This window comes from Anarrhichthys ocellatus, unplaced genomic scaffold (assembly GCF_004355925.1).
Source record: "Anarrhichthys ocellatus isolate YVR2014 unplaced genomic scaffold, GSC_Weel_1.0 scaffold3, whole genome shotgun sequence".
Lineage (NCBI taxonomy): Eukaryota > Metazoa > Chordata > Actinopteri > Perciformes > Anarhichadidae > Anarrhichthys > Anarrhichthys ocellatus.
The window spans coordinates 7,423,251-7,448,064 of NW_022280033.1; the positions used below are offsets into that span (position 1 = coordinate 7,423,251).

General features: G+C 42.2%; 1 protein-coding gene across 3 annotated transcripts; it reads right to left on the reverse strand.

The window, feature by feature from the left end:
- Nucleotides 1-1,109: 1,109 nt before the first annotated feature.
- On the reverse strand, nt 1,110-19,982 carry LOC116399798 (gamma-adducin-like). Of its 3 annotated transcripts, none has more exons than XM_031877229.1 (15): nt 19,503-19,982; nt 12,780-13,021; nt 11,870-12,014; nt 11,043-11,194; nt 10,238-10,318; nt 9,627-9,776; nt 9,183-9,326; nt 8,279-8,377; nt 7,439-7,612; nt 5,829-6,089; nt 5,545-5,661; nt 5,091-5,180; nt 4,423-4,546; nt 3,027-3,125; nt 1,110-2,868 (listed from the first exon to the last, which is right to left on the reverse strand). In XM_031877229.1, the coding sequence occupies exons 2-15, from the start codon at nt 12,981-12,983 to the stop codon at nt 2,633-2,635; spliced, it is 2,076 nt and encodes a 691-aa protein (XP_031733089.1). In that variant the 5' UTR covers nt 12,984-13,021; nt 19,503-19,982; the 3' UTR covers nt 1,110-2,632. The 3 variants fall into 3 exon arrangements, with proteins under 3 accessions (XP_031733089.1, XP_031733072.1, XP_031733081.1); XM_031877212.1 differs by lacking the exon at nt 19,503-19,982 and adding an exon at nt 18,570-18,727; XM_031877221.1 differs by lacking the exon at nt 19,503-19,982 and adding an exon at nt 13,862-14,108.
- Nucleotides 19,983-24,814: the final 4,832 nt, after the last annotated feature.

Sequence of the window (24,814 nt, forward strand, 5' to 3'; positions counted from 1 at the left end):
GTAACAGTCAGAGATCGTTGTATCTGCTGCCACCCACGTGTCAAACGGACAGATGAAGAGTCAGACACGGACCAGGAAGTGCTGTGAGGCTCGTGTGCAGGGCGACCGACTGTGCGAGCTGCACGCTGATAGCGGCAGCGTGGAAAGCTGACCCGCTGTAGGTTGGTGTAGAATGTGACCCCCAACTGGAGTAATCTGAAAAGCCTGAGGATTACACCATTGGCTCGGCTGTCACAGAGGAGGCAAATTCACACGGCGCTGGCATGTGTGTGTGTGTGTTTATGAAAGAATGTGACAAACATCCCACACCGGTCTCACACGGCATGGAGTGTAAGGCTTCTGGGATGTTGTCGAAAGGGAAAATGAATTGATCTATGTATTGATCCGATGCCGTCATCTCGCATGCAGGTGGTCTACACAAGAGGCCGGTCTCGGATGAAGCATTGTTGTGCAGCAGCAGCAGCAGCAGCCCCCCTGTTGTTTTAAAACAATAGCTGCACTTTGCCCCGAGGTCACCGCAGAAGGACACTCCAGCAGGCCAGACGTGTGTCACCTGCTCCTTCCTCTCCTGAGTCACAACACGGAAGAGCTCAGCGTTAAGCTTTGCCATCCGCGCATTGAGAGGGATTGTTCAGACGAGTTTGGAGCGGTCACGCATTTTACATAAGAAAAAGTAAGAGAAAATGATTAGAGAAAAGTAATTACTAAGAGCAATATATTATTATTAACTGCCAATCTTTTTGTTAGTCTAAGACTTATAAGTATGTCTTACTTCAAAATAATATTATTTTCTAAATTTGTTCATTTTTATGTCCAATTCAATGCACTACCTTTTGACCTGGTCTTCTTGTCATCTCCTAGGAGGTGTGTGTGTGTGTGTGTGTGTTGGGGGTGGTGTAGGTATAGATCCTGTCACTCCCCCAACATGAACACCTGTTGGAGACACCAAATCCCCTCTTTGTCCCCCTCTCAGTGGATTACCATGACAACACCCATTCATATGATGGCTGAAGGCTGATTATACAGCCTCACACGGTCAATTATCACTGAACAGAGTGCATTGTTTTAGGGGGACGCTGCCTTTAAAAAAAAGAAAAGGGTAGGCTGTGTACATTTTCTACAAAGCTTTATTTTGTACTTGAGGTGTTGTAGTCTAGATATTTAGCTTGAGTTTCACACCAGACTGAAATAAATGCAAAAGTATCCAACAACATAAAAAAAAAAAAACTATACAACTGTATTTGGGAATAAGATAAGGAAGGATAACGTCACATACTTTTTAGTCAATTAGCAAGAGAGCAATAAAACAGTTAAAGAAACATATCTGAGCTTTTATTACATCGGTAGAAGGCCATTTTCAAAGGACTGACTCTGAGGGAAGGTGACGGTGATGTTTCACCATGGAGAAGAACCAGGCGGCACAAAGAGCAATGTACACAATGCAGGGAGATACAAGCACTAGGCACACAAATTACAAAGAGTAATACAATGATAAAATATAGTTATTAGATTGTACTGTCACATTTCTATGTTTCACTGTTGAACATTTGGTTTAGCGTAACAAAAGAAGTTCACACACAAACAAAACTATTTACAAAGGCAAAGACTTCACTCCCTTTGGGTCAAAACAAATCATTCACATTATTGACTGGGATGTCTAATATACTTTATATCAAACTCTAACAGCGGCTATGAAGACGAGCTCTCCACAGCATATTGCCATCAACTGACACAATTAGTCAAAACATCGATCAGTCAACTCTCTGTGATTCAGGCCTGACACTTTCATCGTCCAGACGAGCAGAGATTTTCTGTCATTTCTGTAGAAGTCACTCATAAACATCAATATGCGAGAATCCTCACTTTGCAGGGCTCCTTCTGTTGGTCACAGTCAATTCCTCGTCACAATTACAATAAAGCAGCAACCATGGGAACAATACCACTGACAAAAATGTAAAAACGTTGTGAGTTATTACTGAATTATCCATCACAGCATGTTTAGTATAAGAGTTAGTATATAAAGACTATCAAATCATTTATTTAACTATCAAACACTATATTGTAATAGCTAAAATACAAACCAACATATATTATTACAAGATAGTATAACTATGAATACGTTCAGATACAAATCGTACTTCTTATTAGGCTGACAGTTGTATAGTCCTAGTATGTTCAGCCACTGTTACACACAACTAGTGTGATTGTTCAATTTAAGAATTATAAAGACAATCTTCTTAGCTTTCAGTATACATTCAACGATGAACCTGTGCAAAAGAGAGAAAAAATCACAAGAATGTAACTGTTTTGATATCCATTTTAAATCCCATTAAAATATGGGTAATAACCACAGATAAGCATGTTTGCGTTCGCTTTTCATTCGATTTGATTATACTGAGCCCTTCGGGAGCGGTCGATCACAAATTGTCGTGGGTAAAAAACTTTCGTATTACCTTTTGCCGGCACGTCTCGGAAAAACTTTCACACGAAATAATAGCTGTGAATGTTTAAAAAAACAACCCAGTCCTGGGAGACTTTCTGTATTTCATTTCCCTTCAACAAGACTGAAATTAAGAAGGCAATTCAGACGTTTTCATAGCAAAACACTAATTGTTTTTTACAGTAAATGACCTCAGGCCTCTGTTTTTTCTTTCTCATCCTTCTTTTTCTTGCTTTTCTTCATGAATGAAGGTGTGCGGAACTTATTCTTCTTCTTCTTGGGGGACTTGGTCTGAGCCTCCTCCGTCTTCTCATTAGACGTAATAGAGATTTCCACCGTTTCTGAAGTGCTCAAGCTCAGCTTGGATACCTCAATGCTCAGATCCTCGTCCGTCTCTTCCAAGTGGTCTTTCCCATTGGGTATCGTGTCTGTCACAAGATGAAACCATGTCGGGGAACAAGGATGCAGATGAGAAGTGCGTTGCGAGGCTTTTTACAGATTACACCAAAACACAGACGCAAACAAGCAGCTATTGCTGACAATTTCAAATGACTATAATTTCAATGGCTATTGGCTGGCTAATTACCGTGTTTAGCTGGCGTCATTATGGGAGAGAGGGAGAGGGAGATAGTAGAGCCATCAAATGTGGTCATCTCCTCTGCATCAGTGGCATCATCATCATCTTCTGTAAAAGGATTAAAGTCATCAGCGGTCAGTCATTCATTAAAGCCGCTGTGTTCATGAGAGTGAGGCGTATTGGATTAACACATTTATGTCGCTCAGAATTCTTTTTAAGAGCAAGAGTCTCCGGCCACGCTAGCTGCTCTGTGAGGCTGTACAGCTGCGCTTTGAGCTACGTGTTGAAGTCAGCATGCTACATGTTCCCCGTAGTTTAGTGTTGGCATGCTTACGTTTGCCAATTATCACCAAACAAAGCACAGCTGAGACCGATGCCAGTGTCATTATTTTAGTTTTTCAGGTATTTGCTTGTAAAAAAAAAATAGCAGAAAATAACATTTTTGAACCTGATGATGGCGCTAAAGCGATTACACTGAATGTATGGAGACGATTTCATGGCAATCCAATCCCGGACATTTCACTCAAAACCTCACGATGGTGCTAAAGAAAAGCTCAGGCATTGCCCTATTGCAAATAAAAACTAAAACATTGAATACTATGCTGGTTTAACAACACTGGTACATTTCTTTTATCAATCTCTTTTAGCTGATGTGTTCCAAGACGGACACATTATTGTTTAGAGGGTGACAAATAAAGGTGCTACTCTAATACACAGCTGTAGAAATGTTTCCCCGTCTGCAGTCATAACCAAGACATGAATAGTCTGACAAGACGTCTTTGCAGCTCGTCTCTCACCATCCCTGTGAGCTGACTTCATAGCTTAGAGGAAGAGTGAAACCATGGACTGACATTTTCCTTTTTTTTTTCTCCTGAGGGCATTTTTGCAGGAATATCCTGATTTCAGTGAACATAGTTCCAACATTTCCTCCAGGCAGGAACCGAGCACTCTGACTGGACTACAGGCTCGTGAGACTGCTTTCATGGGGCTGCAAGAAGTACGGCAAACTACAATAGCATTACACCCAAATAATCATCATAATCAATACTGCATGATGTGTGTTTCTTAATTTAAAAGAAAAACAACTTCAATTTGATTGCATAGTTCTTCAGAAATCTGCCTCTAATCGGTCCTAAACTGTAGTTTGAACTACTTCTTTTGGCCTTGCTTGGTGAAGTCAGAGAGCGCTGTTAAACCTTTGAGATTAGCTTTGTCTCTCCATCTCAATCTCATGACCCCTGTGAGCATTACGGTTTAACTTCAAAACGCCACACACCCATAATTTACATGGGATGATGTCAGATATGAGCTTGTGTGGGATTAGATTAAGTGGAGGTTTTCTGCACCTCCTGAGAGCGATAGAGCACTTTAAGGCTGTGTAATAGGAGAGAAAGTGTTGGACTACCTTCTTGGCCTTGCTGCTTTCGTTCTACCAGGCTCTTGTATTCCTCCAGCACTCTCTCCGTGAGCTCATTGAAGGGGTTGGGGGGAAGAGAGCGAGTCTGCTCCTCGTCCTCAACGATGAAAGCCTGATCGACAGGAGAGAATAACGAGACGTTATGGACACCTGACGTAATGCATTCTTCAGTGAAAAGAAGTAATTACTCATGGGTAACGATGGCAACTGGTTATACTTTTATGTTTACATACTAAAGAGTTGTTTGAAACCCGTTGTTGGGGACAAGTTAAAAGGTCTCAACCATGAAACAGGACTATTCCACAATAAAGAAAGCATTTTCTTGCCATGTCTGCATTTTTTTCCCCTGTGCAAACATTTGACTTTGATAACTTGATAATAGGAATATCCGTATTGATTTGGGTGTTAAAACTCCTTTTCTACTTGATGGAATTTGACGTTGGCTCGCTGATGATTTTATTTTAAAGAGTTAAATGTTTTTAATGGTAGTGTTGTGGTCGTATAAAATGGCGTGATGATTGTGCTTAGTGATTTGAAAACTGCAGCAGTGTTTTAGAAAATGTGTTAAAGCGATTAAAAACCTGTATCATGCAGTGTGGCTGCACCTGTGACTTTGTGCCTTTTTTTTTTTTTTTACAAATGGTAAATATACTCACTGGGCCTTTAATGGTGTCCACAACAATGCCTGAGAGTAACTGAGATTTTGGTCCGGCAGTCATCAGGTAACCTCTGTGCTGTTCTTTTATCTGAACAAATTCAAGCAACAAAATCATATTAAGTCAAGACATTACACATACAATATCTGTGTGTCAGACATACTGTAACAAACACTCAACAACACAGCAAATGACAAAAGAGTTCTTCAATTGATCATCACCATACAACAACCAATTTGGAAATAAATGGCAAATTAATCCATGAAGAAAGTGATGGTTAGTTGCAGCCTTACTTGCCAGAACATATTGATCAGCATTAATTTATCGAATACAATTTTTGTACCTATTTCTATGGCATATATCATAGAGAACGCTCTAATAATGATGCAGACAATAATAATTCATTCTTTGGGCGTGTGTCTATGATATTGAGAAATGTGATGTTTGAACTGACCCTGTTGCTCTTATCCAAAACCTCTGTGGGATTAGTGTTGAGTGGGACAAACTGGTTGGGGTCCTCGATCTTTATTGGTGTGCCGATGTTATTGCCTGGCTCTGAAGACTTCATCCACTGAGAAAGAGAATACGATAGTAGTGTATTTTTCAGATTGACCACAAGAGGGCAGGCTAACACAAAGGAATGGCTGCTCCCCAGCTCATTACTTCCTTCAGAGGCCAAAACCGTAAAGGCTAGATTATTAAATTCCTTTTTACAGTTTGACATGAAAATCAACGCACCATGGTCTTGGTCCTGGGGCTGACATCCCCGCTGGGTGAATGTTCAGGAACATTGACCCTCAAGTAGCTGTTGGGCGAGTTGAGCCACCGGGTCCTTTCTCTTTGCTGTTTCTGCGCCATAAACTTCAAGGGGCTTCGCAGACCCATCTCACTGTCCTCCGCTGACACAGCCGACACCGTGGCGGGGATCTCCACGTCGTTCTTAGAGCGGGGTTTTTCACGCACAATGGGGTTCCTATAAGAGTAGCCTGTTCTGTATCCCTAGAAGGTCACACAAAGAGGAAACATTACTCTGAAATACTAAATGGACAGTGTTCCTGTTCCAGAGGTGGAAACTGTTTGCAGTACGTTGTAGTGTTCTCCAGATCACAACCATTAAATAAGACATATCAAATGCAAGAGATACGAGGATTCAAAGGATGCACAGGCCACCCAAGATCCACTTACACAATGCTTCTAAATATTTAAACAGCGCTGTATATACAAACTGCGTTTTTGCAGCCGAGCCCAGTTTCAAAGGGAAAAGATAAAACCTTGGTTTAAAGCAGCGTGTTGTTAACAATACATCAAAGACGAGCGAGACAACGAGAAGACCGTTGGGAGCTTGCAGTGGGTGCAGAGTGCAGTCTGAAGCTGGCAGTGCAACACTACAATCAAAATCGGCATTTTTCTCGCAGGCGATATATGACAAGTTCACCACAGAAAAAAAAATCCCTGCTTTAGGCTTTGATTGCCACAATGTGAGCAGGCCATCATTTATTCACAGGATTGTTGACTGCCACTGCACAGTTTTCAAGAGTTGTGATTGGTAGCATTTTTTTTGGGGGGGGGGGTATAGGCTTGATTAGCCTATACGAACAATAGCAGAAAGCAGCTGCTCGGTATCTGTAACTACCGTATTAGGTAGCGCAGATTAGGGAAGACACACTGGTAATTAAGTTAAACATGCACAGAGATTATCATCCCGTTCACCAACAACTAGCGACCTCCTGTTGCAGCGAGAGCACCGGCATTTGCACCCAGCGCCATATTCAATTCTAGCAGAAATTGCCGAATCAAACTTCCAAAATTACATACACGACTAGAGTCCTTACATCAAGTGATTGTGTGGTCTATGTGACTGCCCACTGCATGCCTCACCATCTGGAAGCTATGATTGAAAGATGTGGGCGGGCTACGATCACACAGAGCTAACACAGCTGCAGCCCACTCCAGCCACACACTTGTTAGCGAGACGCACAGTCAAACAGACAGTCTGACATTTTCTGTGTCCACAGAACATGTCAGGGCCTTGTCATTAGAAGTGTGGTCGTGGCGGCGGGCTAGCGGGGTTTAAATTGACAGTAGGGCAGCACTGCACGGCACCAACATCTTTAACCTGCAGACAGCATGTTGGTAACAGATGAAAAACATGTATTACGGGAGTATCTGCGAAGGAATTACATAAAAACATAAAACACTGATCCAATTACACATTTCTTACCAGATTCGATTTTACGAAAACATATCTAGCTTCATTGTGTTCCCTAATCAGATACTTCCTGAGGAAGCGCCTTGCACAGGAAACTCAAAGCATCATGGGTAAAAGGCACAGGTCAGGGTTCGCTCACCAGGTTGTCCAGCATCCTCATGAGAGACTCGAGCTCGGCCTCGCCCACTTTCCACTTGACCTCGTTGTCCATCACCAACCCGGCAGCGGCCACTCCCTGGGTCAGGGGTTTAAACTTCTCTCTGTCCAGGAGCACCAGGTTGTCCACGCTGCCGGAACACCCCAAAGCATTCACCTGAACAAAGGCAACTCAATTATTCTGGTGTACACATTTTTTACTTTAGGAGTTACAAGAAGCCATATTATTGTTCTGTAGCAAGTTACTCACGGTTTACCGTCATTAATTCATTTCAATTCTGCAATATCAAAACATCGTATTTTCTCTTCTCAGATACAGTAGGATTTTCATTTGAAAAGAAATGTAATTATAAGACATATGGGCTTTCAATATGTGTCAAAAACAAATACAGTCCAGAATGATGGAGAAACGAGCCGACTGCTTCCCTGACAAAACAACAGGAGTTTCTCAGAAACACGGCAGGGTTCCACCTGGTTCTGGCTCTAAACAGCGCTCTCTATCACATATTTGACTTGGCTTTGTTCAAACAGTCTGTATGTTAGACATCAGCTTTTCATTTCAGGCACTGCAGTATTACTTTGCTATTTGCAACCAAGTCTGACTCATTCGTAGAAGAAATGAAAAAAGTTTGCAAAATGTTTAAAAAATGCTGGTGATAGTAATAATAAAGTGATTTAAACACATGTAGTTAGTGTACAACTGTGTAAAGGTCTATCTAGGCCACATTCAGGTTCAGAAATTGCTCTGGCCAAATTATGGCAAATGATATTACATTACCGGGAAGAGGTAGCATCAAGAATAATAGTGTCAAGCTTTTTATACCTGGATTTCACACGCTTGCTGTGAGTGGTACACGTAGTGAAAAGCCTCTTCTACGGTTTCTCCCAAAGCGAGCAGCCCATGGTTCCTCAGGATCATCACCTAAAAAACACCATAATCACTATGAAGCGCTAAACAAATCCAGCTGAGGTAATACTATAGCATAACCAGACATACTAACACATTAATTACATCAATGTGTGCGTGTTAATTAGCAAATAATCCCTTATCCACATACACGGCACCCGTAGTGTTGATACAATCTTATCATCTTAAACCAAATACTGCTCATTGTGCCCTTCTGCTTATTTTGAACTGTGAAATCCATGACTAATTTCCCAATCAACTAAGCTAGCTTCTCACCCTCGGGTCAAAATATGAGCACCAAGAGCTGAATAGACGGTGTCGACAGGTGTTTCTAATATCCTGTCCCCGTCACGTATGCAAATGAGTAATATGCTTATTCGCTTTCTAGTGGGAGTTATTAAATAAGAAGATCGATGCCACGCTCACATTGTAAAGGCTGGTAGCTTCTCCCAGTCTTTATGCTAAGCTAATCATCTCCTGGCTTTAGCTTCATATTCATCGTATCATCTAACTTTCAGCAATTGAAACGAAAGAAGTGCATTTCGCATAATGCTAAACTATCTGATTAAAAGGTGTTTCTAATGTTCTCTTCTCTTTATGTAATTGATAAGTGGTTGAGACAAAATGTTCACGGTTAGTTAGCAGAAGAAAAAAACGGATTAAATTTGAGTAACAACGCATGATTTGTGTGACACGCTTCCCTTCCAGTTGTGCATAAAGTATGACGTAATAACTCACGACTTCCAACCAGGAGTTGAAAGCCTTCTATCCCGTGATAAAGGGAGCCTGTCACTAATGGAGTCCCTTGGTTTGACAGTACCTTGGCACTCGGGCCCAGAGCTTTCTGAAACTCCACCTTCTCCTCTTTATTATCCAGGCTGCCGTGGTAACCAAAGCAGCTCACGTCTCCCAGAAGCAAAGCCTCCTGGGAAATGGGCAGGATTCCACATTTCATCGAGGACACCTGTTAACACGGGATAAAAGCAAGTAAGACCGTAACGCACCAACATATAAATATAAGCACATTTTTTTTTCCCGCTATCAGGCACAAATAAAACTTTACACCGCGATGTTCATCATGTGTTGTGCATTTTACAGCCTCGCTTCAAAGGAAATGGTGAAAGCACGTAACAGGGTGTCTGCATCTGAAATAAATAGCAGGGGGCTGCTTTTTAATTCATCCTTTCCCTCTGTTGCCAAATAAGCATTTAGCAGCAGCTTGTAGGCCTTGAAGCTCGTTTAATATCGCCTGGAGTGTACTTACAGCAGCTGTGGCGGGGGTATGTATGTGAACGATGCATCTCACGTCGGGGCGCATGGAGTAAATGGCAGCATGAGGAGCGAACCCAAAGTGGTCGATGCTCAGATCAGTAGAACCCTGGTCCACCACCCCACCGACTATGTTTACTTTCACCTAAACATGGCAGGAAAAAAAGTCATTATTTTAGAAAAAGACGGAATAATTTGAAATACCATTAAAGGTACCCTGTGGAGTTTTCTTGTAAACAAACAAAGCTGTACTTCTTCCCTCATAAAACAGCTGCAATTTAGTTTCTCCCTTCAATATATTTGGGAACCGGCATCATTTACATCCATGCTTGCTCACTAGCAGTCTCCTCCTTCCCTGCCTCTTGCCTCTGCCTATTACTATGTGTATTGCGTCACCTACATGCGTGTGTGTCTGCATGCAGCGTATTATACTGATGTGCCATGCCTCCCTGGTGGGGGCATTCATGACATACGAATAAAACAGGGAGCCACACATAACAACACATGATGGTATCATTGTCAAGCGATTTTTTTCATTGAAATTCCATGGCAAAGCAGTCTGCACTCATGATGGGAATATGACAACAAAACAGTCATTGTGCTTACCAAATTTGCTGCCGTCACCTCAGCGAAAGACAGACCTCGTGGACTGATAAGAACATGATCCTGCTCTTTAGTGACACGCACCTAAAGCACAATGAACATATTATTAAAATCCAAAACCTATCTAGGTTACAATGAAATGAAGAAAATGAGACATTCCGAAATGTCTGCGATGATACTACAGTGTATAATCAATGTTGGCTAAGATGGGGCAGGAGAATCTAAGACTATATATATTTATATATATATATGTGTGTGTTTTTCTGACCCGTATAATGCTTCTGCAGGAGTGTTTCCCTCGTACAGTTATTCTTGTCAGGGTCCAAAAGCACCAAAGCCACAGGAGACCAAATCTCTACTGTTAAAAAGTTATTTAAGCTGGGTTAACAGCTACTTGGAGCAGGGACAACCAATTCATAGATTCAAGGGTACAGGAAACTCTGAACGACAAAGGAAAGCTCTCTTCACTCTGAAAAATCCAAAAATAAGTGTGTGGGTTGATAAAAACTGACTTTCTAGGCTTTTGTCTTTGGGGAAAATGTGAGCTTTATATCTTGAAATCGCAGGTGTTCATCGCATATTTCCGTTTGAGTTCTTGCTGTTGGGGAGCTGTACACATTCTCAAATCGGACTTTTCCAAACCATGAATAATATATGGGCTCTGAAAATTAAGAGGTATTCCCCCTTTTAAGCCTCCCAGTAGCCAGAAAACACGAGGCACACACAAAGTTACACAAACCCTGTGCGGCATACACAAGCAGATGTGCAGTGGAGCGGCTAGAAGTCGTGAAGGGGAAGTTGTACTCACAGTATTGTAGGAGCTTGTAAAACGAGCCCAGCTGAAGAGGTCAACAAGCCTGTAGAGGCTGGCCAGCCTGCAGCGACTCTGTTTCTCCCCTTTGGCAAAGGAGGGAGACTCAATGCCAAACAAGTCATTGACTGGAGTCACCATCCCAATGCCTGTCACAAGACATAACATCATCAGCAACTTCTGGTGCAACAACAACATTAAATTTGAAGGATGTTTACATGGTTTTCTTCTAGAGTATATAAAGTACAAACATCCAAGGGAGTCTCTACAGCTGGAGCTTAAAAAAGGGTCTTTCTCAGAATTCCCATCGAGAAACCGAAGGGTATTTTTGGGCTGGAACACCATAAAAGGGAACTTAATGATACAGGACCATATCTTTTACAGCCACTTCAGATTTTTAAAGAGAGGCTCTGGCTCCGCAACCCCATAGACATTTCCGACGGTGACATTTTCCCCTCACAATGACAGATTTGATTGTCTTTTTCAAATTGATCTTTTCAGTTCTGGGTGCTCTGTGACCTCCACAAGACACAAAAGAGGTTTTGGCTAACATAATCCACATCAAAAACTGCTGTATCATTACCAAGACGGATCATGAGGGCTGGCTACTTAATAGGAACACTGACAATGAAGAATGCTGTAAACAGCTTTCTGCCTCCTCTGCTGCTTCGAGGGTTGTTGTTCAGTGTCACAGGAGTCTGACAATGAAGACATTCAGCCTGCATAATGCACACGCAGACACGCTGAATGACAATCAGGCCCGAAAGGGAGATAGATGACGAGATTGGAGACATTCACACACACACACACACACTGCTACTCACTGATGGGCGAAGTCAGAGGGCCGGCCCCTCCCAAGGTGCTGGCCATGACCAGGTCCGCAATCTGTCTCAGAGCCAGAAGACCTGTAGGGTTGTTGCCCTTGGTCATCTGATCCTCAATCAGGCCTTCCAACTCGTCTTTAAACACCTGTAGACAAAAGAAGAGAGGCTCAATTAACCTAGCAACACTATAAACACAACCTAATCTCACTTCAACACCTCAGGGTGCCAGGGAGCACCGCTTATTAAATCTGTAAACAAATCACCAAAGACAGCTAGAAACCTCTTTATGTGTGTCTGTGAAAAGGACTTGACTAGAAGCAGGAGGGATCGCATTAAACCGTACAATCAATTTTTGCCTTCAAGAGTCTTGAAACGGCACTTTTTTTCCCTCTCTTCCTATGTGCTGCAGCTAAGCTCCAGCATTCTGCTTCATCCAACCATAGTTCCCATGGTGATGAGATGAGCTCCACTTGTTGGGCCCGTTATGCAATCACAGAGTGTGAGCTCGTCTTAGTTCCATGCACTTCATTGGCATGTGTTTGTTTGCTCCTCCTCGCACTTCATCTAACCAGACTGCACTGCTCTGTTTGTGAGATATTGTCTCCTGCGGTATGTGGGCGCAGAGTGAGAGGAGAATTCTACGATTGAGGCAACAACCAATGAATACGTCGATTACCGGTTAATGGCTCGAGCTGCTCGAGTGTCAGAAAATAGTGACAATGCCCGTTTATAGGCCTTGTTTCGTTCAGATATCTTGCAGTTTAATATTGTGCAAGACTAATAAAGCCAACAGAAAAATAACATTTCAGTCGGTCTCGGGTGAAGGTGCCTCTCTGTCTCTGTTTATTACTCATACACGCTGAGAGCTTGTGTGTAGGAGGGCACTTATACGGAGCCGCGGGCTACATACTGGACTCTGCAAGATCTGGGTGACCCTCTTCTTCTGCTCCATCATGTTGAAGTCCTGCCTCAGGTCCGGCGACATGTTCTTGCCGCGCAGGTACTCGGGGTCGCTCTCGTTCGCGCGGTCGAAGTAGCGCTCCTTGGGGTCGTTGTTGTTAGACAGGGCCAGGGTGAGAGACCCCGCCGTCTGCCTCACCTCCACCAGGCTCATGTCTTTCGCTGCGCAGCCTCCTACTCGTCCTCTGGGATCTGTAACAAAAAAGATGAAACATCACGGCTTGCTTCACATTCGGGCTGTCAAGGCAACGGGTTGTTGTTTCACCAGGGAAAAGATGCTGTATGGTTTCTGTGGTGACTCATGTAATTACAAGGATAGGGACAAAAGCGAGGAGGACGTTCTCTTATGATTGATGCTGCTCTGTGAGCACAAAGCTGTTGATGTGCAAAAAAAAAAAAAAAAGAGTTATAGTCACTGCAGCTGCATGTATTTTTCACAATAGTAATTACAACTCAATAACACAGCAATGCATGTGGACATCAACAACACCTCTCGTTCTCACAGGTTAAGTTTTCTCTCACTTTGTGTCTTGCAGCTTAAGAAGCTCACTGTCTCTACACAGATGGAGGCCAAGTCATAAAAGTGTGAGATGAAAGCAGAGGGAAGTCTCCCCACTTCTACCGGTCCTCCAGCAGCTATAAAGCAACAGTAAACAAAGGTAGGCCTCGTGTGAATTAGCCAGTTTGAATAGCAGTTAGCACCTTTGGTACCTGGACGTGGGGGTGGATGGATACAGGCGACCGCTGCCAGGACTACATTACACCAGGGCCTCCAAAATGAACTCGTTTCAACTCCACCAAACCAAATGCAAACTTCCACCGACGGTCTTGCAGTAGCCTGTTATCCAGAACACCCGGTGCATGGCGTCAAATTACAACTTTAAACCATTTGCACTACGAAAAGTACCGGGCGGGAGGAGGAGGGGCATGTTAGCCGAAGCTACACTTTGAGACGTGTGCACGCTCCCTTAAAAAACAAAGCGAACACAAACCCACGAGGAGGAAAAACTGTTACTGTAAGTTGGTAATTACCTGAAACAAAGTGCTCACTTGGTGAATTAAGTGACTCCGGGCGATGTGGTGTCGACCTGTTCCCCCCGACAGAGGCTCCAGGATAATCAGACGAACGTTTATTCCCGATTCGGAGACATAGTGGGGAAAAGAGCGCAACTTGGTGCCGCTACAGTACGCGCACACGGAGCACACTGCCTGCTGCGGGTGAGAGTAGTGAGATGAAGAAGAGTGGCTGCATGGAGGAGGATGTGGGTGTGTTTGTGTGGGAAAAAAGGAAAAGTGACCATGTGACTTCACTTATCCACCCACCACCGGGCCTTATGTATGCAGCGGGACAAAGGAATGGCCACTCAGGATCAGCCTACAGCTTTTTAGGCTCTTTACAACAACACTGCAGCTCGCCCGTACGCGCGTGTAGTTTCGCGACCGTGTTTCTCTGGTATCCCTAATATCCCACAAAGGAACTTGTAATACATTGCTACAGTTTCCGCCAGAGTTGGTGATTTATTTTCCCTTTCGGTCTTTGTTGTGTGTGTGTGTGATTCATTAACTTCTACCACCTCATGTCATAAATAACTGAGGCTCCTGTGTGTTTACCACAGCCCCTCAGTGGAGGTTTGCATCAAAGCTACATGGCCCAGCCAAAAACAAAACAGAGCACTTCAAAGCCACAACAAGTGCTTCCCTCTAAAAGCGAGGGCCTCCACCAGAAAAAAAGATTTCCAAAAATATAGGAAGTTGGTTTTTAAGAAAGCAATGAAACACAGATGTTCTCTCTCGGAGGAAACACAATCATATTTCTGATTTCTTTTATTCACTTTAGACTTGAGTCCACAAACACAGTGTACCCTGCTCACTTTGATGTGCCAAATACATGAATACATTATGATTCTAAGTAATAAGTCATGTGCAACACACTGAATTATATCAGACATATTTGTCCACCACTCGGTCACTTCTAACAGCAAAATGATCGTCACTTAATGTGCTGGCTTTGTGTTCTTGGGAGTCAAATAGCACATAAGATCATCTCATGATAATATAGCGATAATAACACCAGCTAATGGAGCCTCAGGAAATACTTGCACGCTGCTTTTCTTCAAGCAAATAAATTGGCCCTCTAACTGTAAACGGTATATAAGATCAAGATTAAAGCGAATGTGAAGCTGTGCAGCTTTATCCTGCTGAGAAAGGATCCCTCCTCACTTCTCACCACCTCTCAACTCTTCTCTGCCGTGCTGCAGCCGGTCTCTCTTTAGAGAGTATTGTAGCAATATTCAAATATTAAGTGAATGCAACTCTGGAATCTCTCGTTTTCTCAGCCCCCTGCCCCCCTGCCAGAGTTATTAGCCCTTTAATCACACACGATCAGACACACAAATATCTAGATTTTAGGAGCAAGAGAGAGTCTGACTGACATAACAGTGCCAGGACATAGAGTGGAGTCTGGGAGGCGGAGCAGTAATGTGGACATATGGGTTGATGTAATGAAAAGCAGAACTTCCTGACTCCAGAGCTGTGTGAACCCTCAAACCCTGAAACCCTGCCTCCCTGTTTCTGGCAGAGCTCCCACCGAAACCACGTACAAGCTTAAATGTCTCCACACACACACACACACACACACACACTAAACACACACTCAACATCCTCCCACCCGCCAGCCCCCGCATTCTTGCTGACTATTTGAACTTTTCAGCGAGGGCAGTCTATCTTGGACGCATTGACCAAATGTCAGGTGTTATTAGTCGACGTCTCATTCATACAGATTACTGCTGAGGATAATGATGTCCGCAGACAAAAGCACACCTTTGTCTTGTCACAAACCTGCTACTCTACTGGAAATAACCTCCACATGCAGACACGCAAATGCTGCCTGAATCCACGGTTAAACATGTGAGAGAGAGACATCAGTAGAGACTAATGATCAGCACCGTGTTGTGGTTGAACTTTGGTTGAGCTTAAGAAAGTCTGGCACTGTGGCAGGCAGAGCATGCTGGACTGAAAACGCAGGGATGCATGAAGCCACCTTTTGACCCGCAGATTCTCCCTCCTGTCGTTTGCTCTCGTCTCTGCTGCTCATGGGTTTGGGTTTATGACGGCGCTGGCTGGTGCTGTATTCGGTTTCTCTGAACTGGAATAAGCTGACGGATCTTACATGATACAGACTGTTAAGTAAAGATAGGGAGAATGTAGAGGAGGCCACTGAAGGCTCACAGTACCAGCTCCACTCTTGTCAACATTACAAATTGGTAGAGTGACATAGGCTATTAATAATGTGTGGGAGTGCATGAAATGTAAAAGGTAGAATATTCCGAAATTAATGATCAGTGGATAACAGGACCATTAAAAGCAATTGACGATTTACCTATTTAATAAAACTGATGTTCAAAAACATGAATTGTGCTATTAGATATACATTTTATTACAGTGAATAGTGAACCTCTCTAAAGTTTGAGGACTTGTGAGTGAAAGAGAAAAGGGATCCATTTGAGCTGCAGATATCTTGACTTTTAGTCCCTAGTCCCTATACTTCCCATGATGCAACTTAATAGTGTGTTTCATTCTTTCATTAGAACCCTCGCTGCCTGTTAACAGGGCATGTCTGTCACACCCCAACTTATAAAACAGACTTTGTAAATTGTTAAACATTTGTTGCCTCTAAGTCCAAGCTGATGACAACATGGAGGTCATGTTCTCAAATTTGAAAAAAGCTCATTAACATAGACGTTGTACAACTGTTTCACAGGTTGAGTAGTACTCCTCGTGACATGTTTCGTCATCGAATTGATGAAGTTTACCTTTAAATGTTTTACATTTTCTTTCTTTCTCTTCTTTCTCTAATCTACTAGCTATCCCATGATTATTGTTCGGTTAAAATATTGCAAGCTCTAAGCAAAAAAAACAACAAACAACAGCATTCATAATTTTCCATGTCTCATTTTCCCCCACAATTTTTTGATATCTCTTCTGGACTGAAGTCGTTAATAATAATTTAAACGCATTACAACGCAGTATAAGTACCGGACCACAACAAAGCCGGCTTTGGGTGATAGTGTTTGGTTCGTTGGATATTATGACTGAATTAATTCGTTAGATTATATCACCTATTTTTCAGCTGTAAGATTCTGTGGAAGGAAAAAGAAACAGTTTCTCTCTTTCTCTGGAATCTGCAGAATGTTGTCTTCAAGCTGCCGGATGAAAGTCTAAATTCAGCCGGTACTCTCAGTCTCAGGTATACCGCAAATGTCACCAAAGTACTGCATGAGAAGAATAATACAGAGCGGAGTTTTCAGTGGATCTTTGTTATTGGGAACGATGAATGAACAGACAATGGGAACCACTCAGAAAGTACTGCAAACATGCAGAGCAACAGATGTACATTTTTATCATGATTGATGTGGAGGGAGGAAAAAAAAAAAAAAATGACAACTTTGTCTTCGGCTTTTTCCCAGCACTGTTGCCGTGGTAACCGATGCTTATTCTGTCTCTTGTCTGAGGCTGACGTGAGGAGGAGAGCGAATCTCTGCCAGATAACGTCCACTTTTACAGACAAGAGGCTGTTCTCTGAAAAATGCATGGAAATAGAAAATAGAACTCCACCAGTTCATGGAAATACAATGAGGAGAAGCAGAGAATAACTCTAGTTATTCTCTGCCTCCTTTGACTGATTGTTCTTCCTTGTGATTAAAGCACGAAGGAAAGGGTCATTGTATTCCCTCATTAATTACAGCCATTCTGTATTGATTACCTACAAGATTGAAATCGCAACTGTTTCCTTTCCAACTACAGACATCTGGCCACAAATATTGGCCACAACCCTTTCAGAGTTTTGCCAGCCCCCTCTCCGATAACCATTTCTGGTAATTACACTCTGGCCACTGCTAGGCACCTTTTTTATCAACTCAACCTGACCCGCTGCCCTGAGAGTGAGATTGTTTGGAGCCATATGGCAGCACAGTAATCTGTGAGGCTTAAATTTGTTTCTAAATAATTAGCTATAATTTGACCAGTAGTCTACCCAACACAGCTGCACATAGTTTGCCTTTAAAAACCTGAATGTGATCATGGACCACAAAGAGTTGTAGACCACATGTTACATACCTGTAAAACCCTAAATTCTCACAGAGAGTACATGTTTTTGACCGAGTTATGCAGACAGTATAAGTAAGTTGATATCATTCTGTTCATGTGGCTCACTTGGTGTTTATCATTTGTGAGGCACTGTCTAACTTGATGGACATTTGGACAATTTAAATGACTTATCAGAGCATTATTTACTGTTGTTACTGAGCAAAGAGGGCGTAGCTGCTTGTCCTACTGTAGTTTTCCAGGAATGCTGTACGTTAAAATACACATTTACATTCAGTCAAACTTGCTTTTGCATTGACCTTGGGGTGGTTGGAGAGAAAAGGGAACTTGTACTCCAATGTACAATGCCATTGTTTTGAAAACTTCACACAGAATATATCCCGACTTGCTAAAAATGGCCCTGCTACACTCCCACAGCAGGGTGGGTGGCAACAACAGAGCACACTTTGAACCTGAAACAATTTACATTGTTACAGTTGGATCGGTGCCTTCGCAGATTTTGGGTGTAGAACCGCATTGGGACACACATGCATGTAGACATACATACACACACACACACACACACACACACACACACACACACACACACACACACACACACACACATACTGCAGTGGTGTGGAAATAGACTGTTTACCTAAGTGGAGGAGCTGGCTGTAGTCCCTACAGTGGTTGTCTTTGGATGGCATCCATGTTGGAGATCTAGTGGGTTAGTGTGCGGTTCACTTTTACTCAAGGCTGAGGTGGTGGTCGAGCTAACAGATCCCTCATATGTGTCACCTTGTAACCAACACCCTTGGAAAAAGGAAGTGTTTTCAATTTAGTAATGCCATAAAATTCCTGTAAACCTCTAACATTATGCAAAAACCTGTAATTTACTGCGAACTAAAAAGTATCCAAATTGAGTGCAGTAAAAGAATTCCATTTATTATAAAAGTCACTGAGCGACAAGCTGATGACATCATAAAACTTAATCTAACGTAAAATTCATAAAATTTAAAACAGGAACAATCCATTGCACGGGTGAAACGGTCTGGGTCACGACCTGCCTTTTCCGTTTTACGGCTGTCTATAACTCACATCACCAGGCACACGTATTATGAAATCCTGTTTCTGCCCGAGCCCCACATCTAAAGTCAACAAATGCTTGTTCATGTTACTAGGGGTGCCATTAAGTGAAAGCAGCTGTTTAAAGCCTCTGCAGCTGGAGTTAGTGCAGCTGCAAGACAGGCTAGTTTAGCAATGAAGATCTACCACAATGTTTGATCTTGAGAATGCTGTAAAAATAGACGTAAGCAATTCTTAATGCAAAAAAAAAAGGCAATGCACAGAAATATACATATACACCATATCTTGATATTTCGGAAATTGTCTCACAAAAACCTGTATTATGTAAAGTGCCCTTTATCTGCTAACAGCGCATTGAAAATAACCTCTTACCTTCCCAGAGCTTCAAACCCCACAGATCACACAATTGCACAATGCTACACAATTTATGTGCTTTGTTCTTAGCTCCAGCAAACAGCTGTTTCAATAAGATAAAAAGATTAAAAAAAAGAATACAACTTACGGTGTTGTTCGTTTTTAAAATTATCCTGCAGGAGAATTCCTCGGGTTTTACTTCAAACTCCCACGGTTCCAGCAGTTGCTAGCTGTTTACATTATCACTTTGAAGAGGGTCATCTGGTTTCCCACAAGAGAGGCAACTGCTGCTTTGCCTCTGATCTCCTGAACTCCCTCGGCTCCTCTGTGACGGCGGCTGCCTATTCTCACAGGAAAGCAGGGTAACTTGTCAGAGGAGGTTCTGGAGACCAAACTTTGAGATTCGACTGGACTCAACTGAAGAAATGGGAGGGACAAGCCTTCACCCCCGACATTTATTATGTATGCTTGATCCTTTTTTGTAGTAGTGTATTTTCCCTAAATCACACGATTTAAAGCAATTCAACTAGATAAAAAAAAAAAAAAAAGGGAATACTTTATTAAGCAGGGGTTACGAGTAAATCTGTATCCAACCATAAATGGAGGAAAACTGCAGCAATTTCCTGCCAGGCATATTTTTCCTCTGCATATTGAGCGTGCTTCATGTTTCTAAATTTCGCCGTCGAGGAGGACATTGCACACAGTGAATGCTTGCCCGCTATCACCTCCTCCCACATACTCTCTAACAGTGAGTGAGTAGGATGTGCTGCTTTCCCTCTTTACTGCACCTCCCGAATACATCAGGCAGTGTATGTGGGATGCATGCCCATGATAGGTGGGTCTGGGTGCTGTTTGTCTTATCAAAATAATAAGAGCGCCTAAAAACTACATCAAGAAACACCAGAGACTGAAATGTGTTAGCTCATTGTGCAGATTCCGGCTCAACAAGACTCTGCTGTGAAACCTATAATATAACACCTATAATATTTATGTTCTTGATAAACATAGATTTTATCCATCTAATAAAAATCCAGATGTTTTGGAAGAGAAGCCAACAGGAAACTGTCCTCTGATGATTTTATTTAAGTTGGCAGCAGCTGATGAGTCAAATATAGACCTTTCTCTTTTCCTCCACTACGCTGTTGTTGTTGTCTTTGCACAGGCTGATAAAACATTCATTTCCTGAGCAACCACTGAACCACACCCACAGAATGGCCCCAGCCAAAGAGTGCACCCAGGGAGGTCAAAGGTCACAGTCAGATGAAGACAAGTTATTAAAATAAACATCCAAATGGTGAGACTCAGACACTTCCTCCATACCGCTATAACTTTGAGCAGTTTTGCATTTTGTTATACCTATGCGCACGCACACACACACACACACACACACACACACACACACACACACACACACACACACAGAAAGTTTCTAAAATGATGCCATCTCTGGTAAAACTTGTCAAACTATATTCCTACACTACACTGCCATCTAGTGAGGACTCTGCAAACATAATGACAGTAAAATATGTCACCTCTCCTCGTGTGTCTCCTCCTGTCACAAACACTCTAGTGCTCGCTCTCTCATTTGGTTTTTGGACAGGCTGAACCAGCTATCTGGAAAATCAAGAAAATCAGAAGCTTGGGGCAGCGGAGGCAGGGAACGTCACTCCGTGGATGGTTGGTAGCTTTGGGCTGTGAGGTTTCGTGCTTCAGATTTGGGCAAAACATACTTTAGTTTGTTTCTGTGAGGACAGTTAGTCAGATACTTTGTGTTGTTGACATGCTGGGGAGTCGAACTACAAATGCTAGTGTGTCCTTTTTAAATTTTTAGTTATTTCAATAACTACATTTTGTGTAATTAACATACTTGAATTAGTTTAAGAATACAAAAACATGGCACAACATCACTAGCAATGGTTTATATTAAAATATGACAAGAATCTATGAGATTGTTAAATTTATTTAAAGATATATACAATAAATCATACATATTAAAGGTCAAAGAAGTCAATCCTTCAACTATATTTTTCAGCAAAATTTGAAAGAAATGTTTTCATAGCTAGTTCAAAATCAGCAACCTTTAACTGAATATCAGATTCATGAGTATTTAAGCATAAACATGGCTTCTATATATAAAGGATCTTCTTCAGGGCACAGAGGAAAGTGGTGACATGATCACAAAAATTGGCTACAGCCGAACATCATGGAGCATATGAGGGAACATGTCAGGTATGTTGATGTAACAGATGTGACAAAAACGCCAAAAATAGCTCTGTTTCATCTGACATAGACTGGTAAATAAGCTCCACCAAAGACTTTGGAAAGCATGAATGAAAAACCAATGAGCAAAACTTGTCAAGGAGATATTGAGATTGGATCAATTACATTTTCGCTTAAGATGTGGGTCTAATTCTCAGATCTGAATTCTACAAAGCAATGACTAAAAAAGCATATTTTGCCCTCTTGAGAAGACACTAGAATGTTTTGTCTGTGTTTCAATGAGGTATTCATCAAGGACAAAAAGCTGAGACGGGCTATGGAGCTAAACAGCAGCACAAGTTAAGAGTTTTTTCTGCAGATATTTTACAGAGGATTTGTACTCGTGACTGTGACTTGTCAGAAGCACCGGCATCAAACCTAAGCATCACCTTAAAACATGTAACCAATCACACACACACACCTTTGAAAGGCTGATATGTGTAGCGCATCACCCTCATCTAACAGTGGAAGGGTGATTTGCAGTGGCAGAGATAGTCTGAGACAGATCTTGTCAGGAAGACACGCTGTAGATGAGTTCTGGTTCTTTCTTGAGCTGCTTTCATGTCGGCAACAACACCAGCATGCACCACCAGTGTTTGACTCTGTTGCTGTTACTTATCACAGAGCCCAACAGTTTTGTAAATAGATCACAGCTCCTCCCTTGGGGCTACAGGGCTATGGTCTTTGTATTCAAGAGTCTTTGCAGCTTGCCATTCTTGTGTTGTGCTCTTGTCATTCAAGCACTCACCAAGACGTTTGCTTTGGTCATAGAAACACACAGATAGGAAGAAAATGGTAATCAGACTCCCCGCATTGACTGGTTGGACCACTCTTGGCTCCCTGCACCCCCTAACCAGAGCTCAGTGCCTGCCCCACTCGCCACAGAGAAAGAGAAGAACGGCTCTGATCTAAAAGGCAAAGCCCCAACTGTGGTTTCACTTTATGTTGGAAGGACAGGGTGCTGTCAGACCATATTCCAAAGTAGTTGAAGAGGCCGTCTCAGGCACGAAGCAATTAACTGTTGTTGTGGTTGTGATGGAGCCAACTGGGATATACGGCTGCCTTCATTATATAGATTTCATGCTTTATTGCGATATCATAACTGAAAGGATAATTCTAAGCCTTCATTTTCTATAATTTTTACCATGCATATAATGTTTAGTCTCAACATATCTGGAAAAAATGGGAAACAAATGCTATTCACTTCTTTAATGGCATTCATTAGCTGTGTGCTCCAAGTAATTAGATTGACAACAGACGGCTATATAGCATTAATATTTGAATGGTAGAGGACTCACTTCTAAAATGACCCTAGCCTAATGGCTGTTGCAGATACAGTGTAATTTCCTTCTGCAGCACCATAATAAAGACAAAAATAGCCCCTGTCTTTCAACAATTATGCCTCTGTCATCCCAAACAATACCAATGAACTCAGACAGGTTCACTCAGGAGGACATGAGGCACTTTTCCTAACTCTAGCGCTCTGGCTTAGTCTGTCGTTGAATTACCCCCTACACTGCGACGCAGATTGCTAAAGCCGGCTAGTTTGAGGAGCCACAATATCTCCTGAGGTGACATCAAACCTTAATTACCCCAGGAACAGAGGCATAGATGGATATCTAATGCAGTGTCTCGCTACTGCGCTGCCCCAGAATCCCTGTAAGGCAATTACTACTCCTGCAAAGAATCAGGAGGCAGGGGTAAAGAATGGAAAGCAAACTTCATTAAAATGAGAAACATTAAAAGCACATCCCGCCCTGTGATCATGATTTTCTTGTCCTGCAGTTCTCTAAACCTGGCCGAAGCCCAGACTCATAGAGGCATCAGGCTTAATAGTATCAAACTGAGAAGGGCTTTAAGACCGCAAAGCTCCGCCAAAACTTGCCCGCACAACAGCTTCACAATGACATCATCCCTGTTGTGTCATTTGTACCTTAAATTGATTCCTAAACCCTGCAGACATACCCTCAGCATTTGTAATCAAGCCTCTATCTGTTGTAAATTCATAGTTATGGATTAAAAACAATAACTGTCTGATGGTGGAAATTCCAGATCTGGAGCACTACCAAAATGTAATCAATGGTTCTCTGGCTCAAGGCCTACCCGCCCAGAGAATATCATGTCCATCTGTACATTCTGAGATATTTGGTCGAGCATTATAACTAAGAGGCAAAGACATGACCCTGTAAGGGTAAGTAATAAGAGAGCCGGTTTGAGATAAATATTTAACACATGCTGAGAAACTTTCTATAGTTTCTAGGTCAGTGAATGGTTTCTAACATTGGACTTTAAAACACAATTATTTTCTAGTTATTTCTAGTAGAATAACAAGGGAACATGTCATTAAAAGTTACTTTCCCTGACTTTTAATGATTGAGATGATGGTGTGGATGATCACTCCTCTGAGGGCTGTAATACTTTGATATGCCATATGAGTAAGAGTGATACAAGAACTTTGTAATGTAAAACAATGTCGAGGAGTAATTTAATGTTAGGATGTGTGAAGCAGATTTCCTCACATGCAGACAGCGCAATTTGTTACCTTTTTATTGTCCCCAGAATGCCCAATTATTTGTTTGATCTTCCTGGGCTTTTTCAAAGGAACAAATGTATTTGTGATCTGAAATACCACGCTGAGTTTTTCACATAACACACCTGGTCATTTGGATTCATATCTGGAAGATCAAAAACTGTTTTTCGACGTTACAGCTGAAGGAAAAGGAATATTTTAAACTTGTTTGCAGCACATTGAACCACCAACACCATAGTTTTGAATAAATACGTATCCTTCTTAGATTAGGTGTTCCTGCAGAGGCAATTAGATAGAAAACGGGAGCGCATTTGTCTTCTTGTTATTTTCTCTCCAAGATCCACGAGGAGAGTGATCAGATTATTCAGCTATAATGTGTGGCGGCAGCACATGTACAACTTGCACCTGAACTTGATCCCCGGGTGGCTCTTGATATTATTATCATTGAATACTTGAGGGTTTTCACTTTGCCAGAAGACATTATGTTACTGTAGCAGAACCATTTAGCTCAGGGTTGCGTTTAGTGAAGGGGGGGGCACGGACATAAATGGCTTGTCTAACCTTAATTTAATGCTGTTTTGTTGCCCCTCATCAGCCTGGTACTTATGGCAACATTTTCCATTGTTGTGTGTCAAGTGAGGAAAAGGTTTAAGAAATATTAAGTCTGTTAA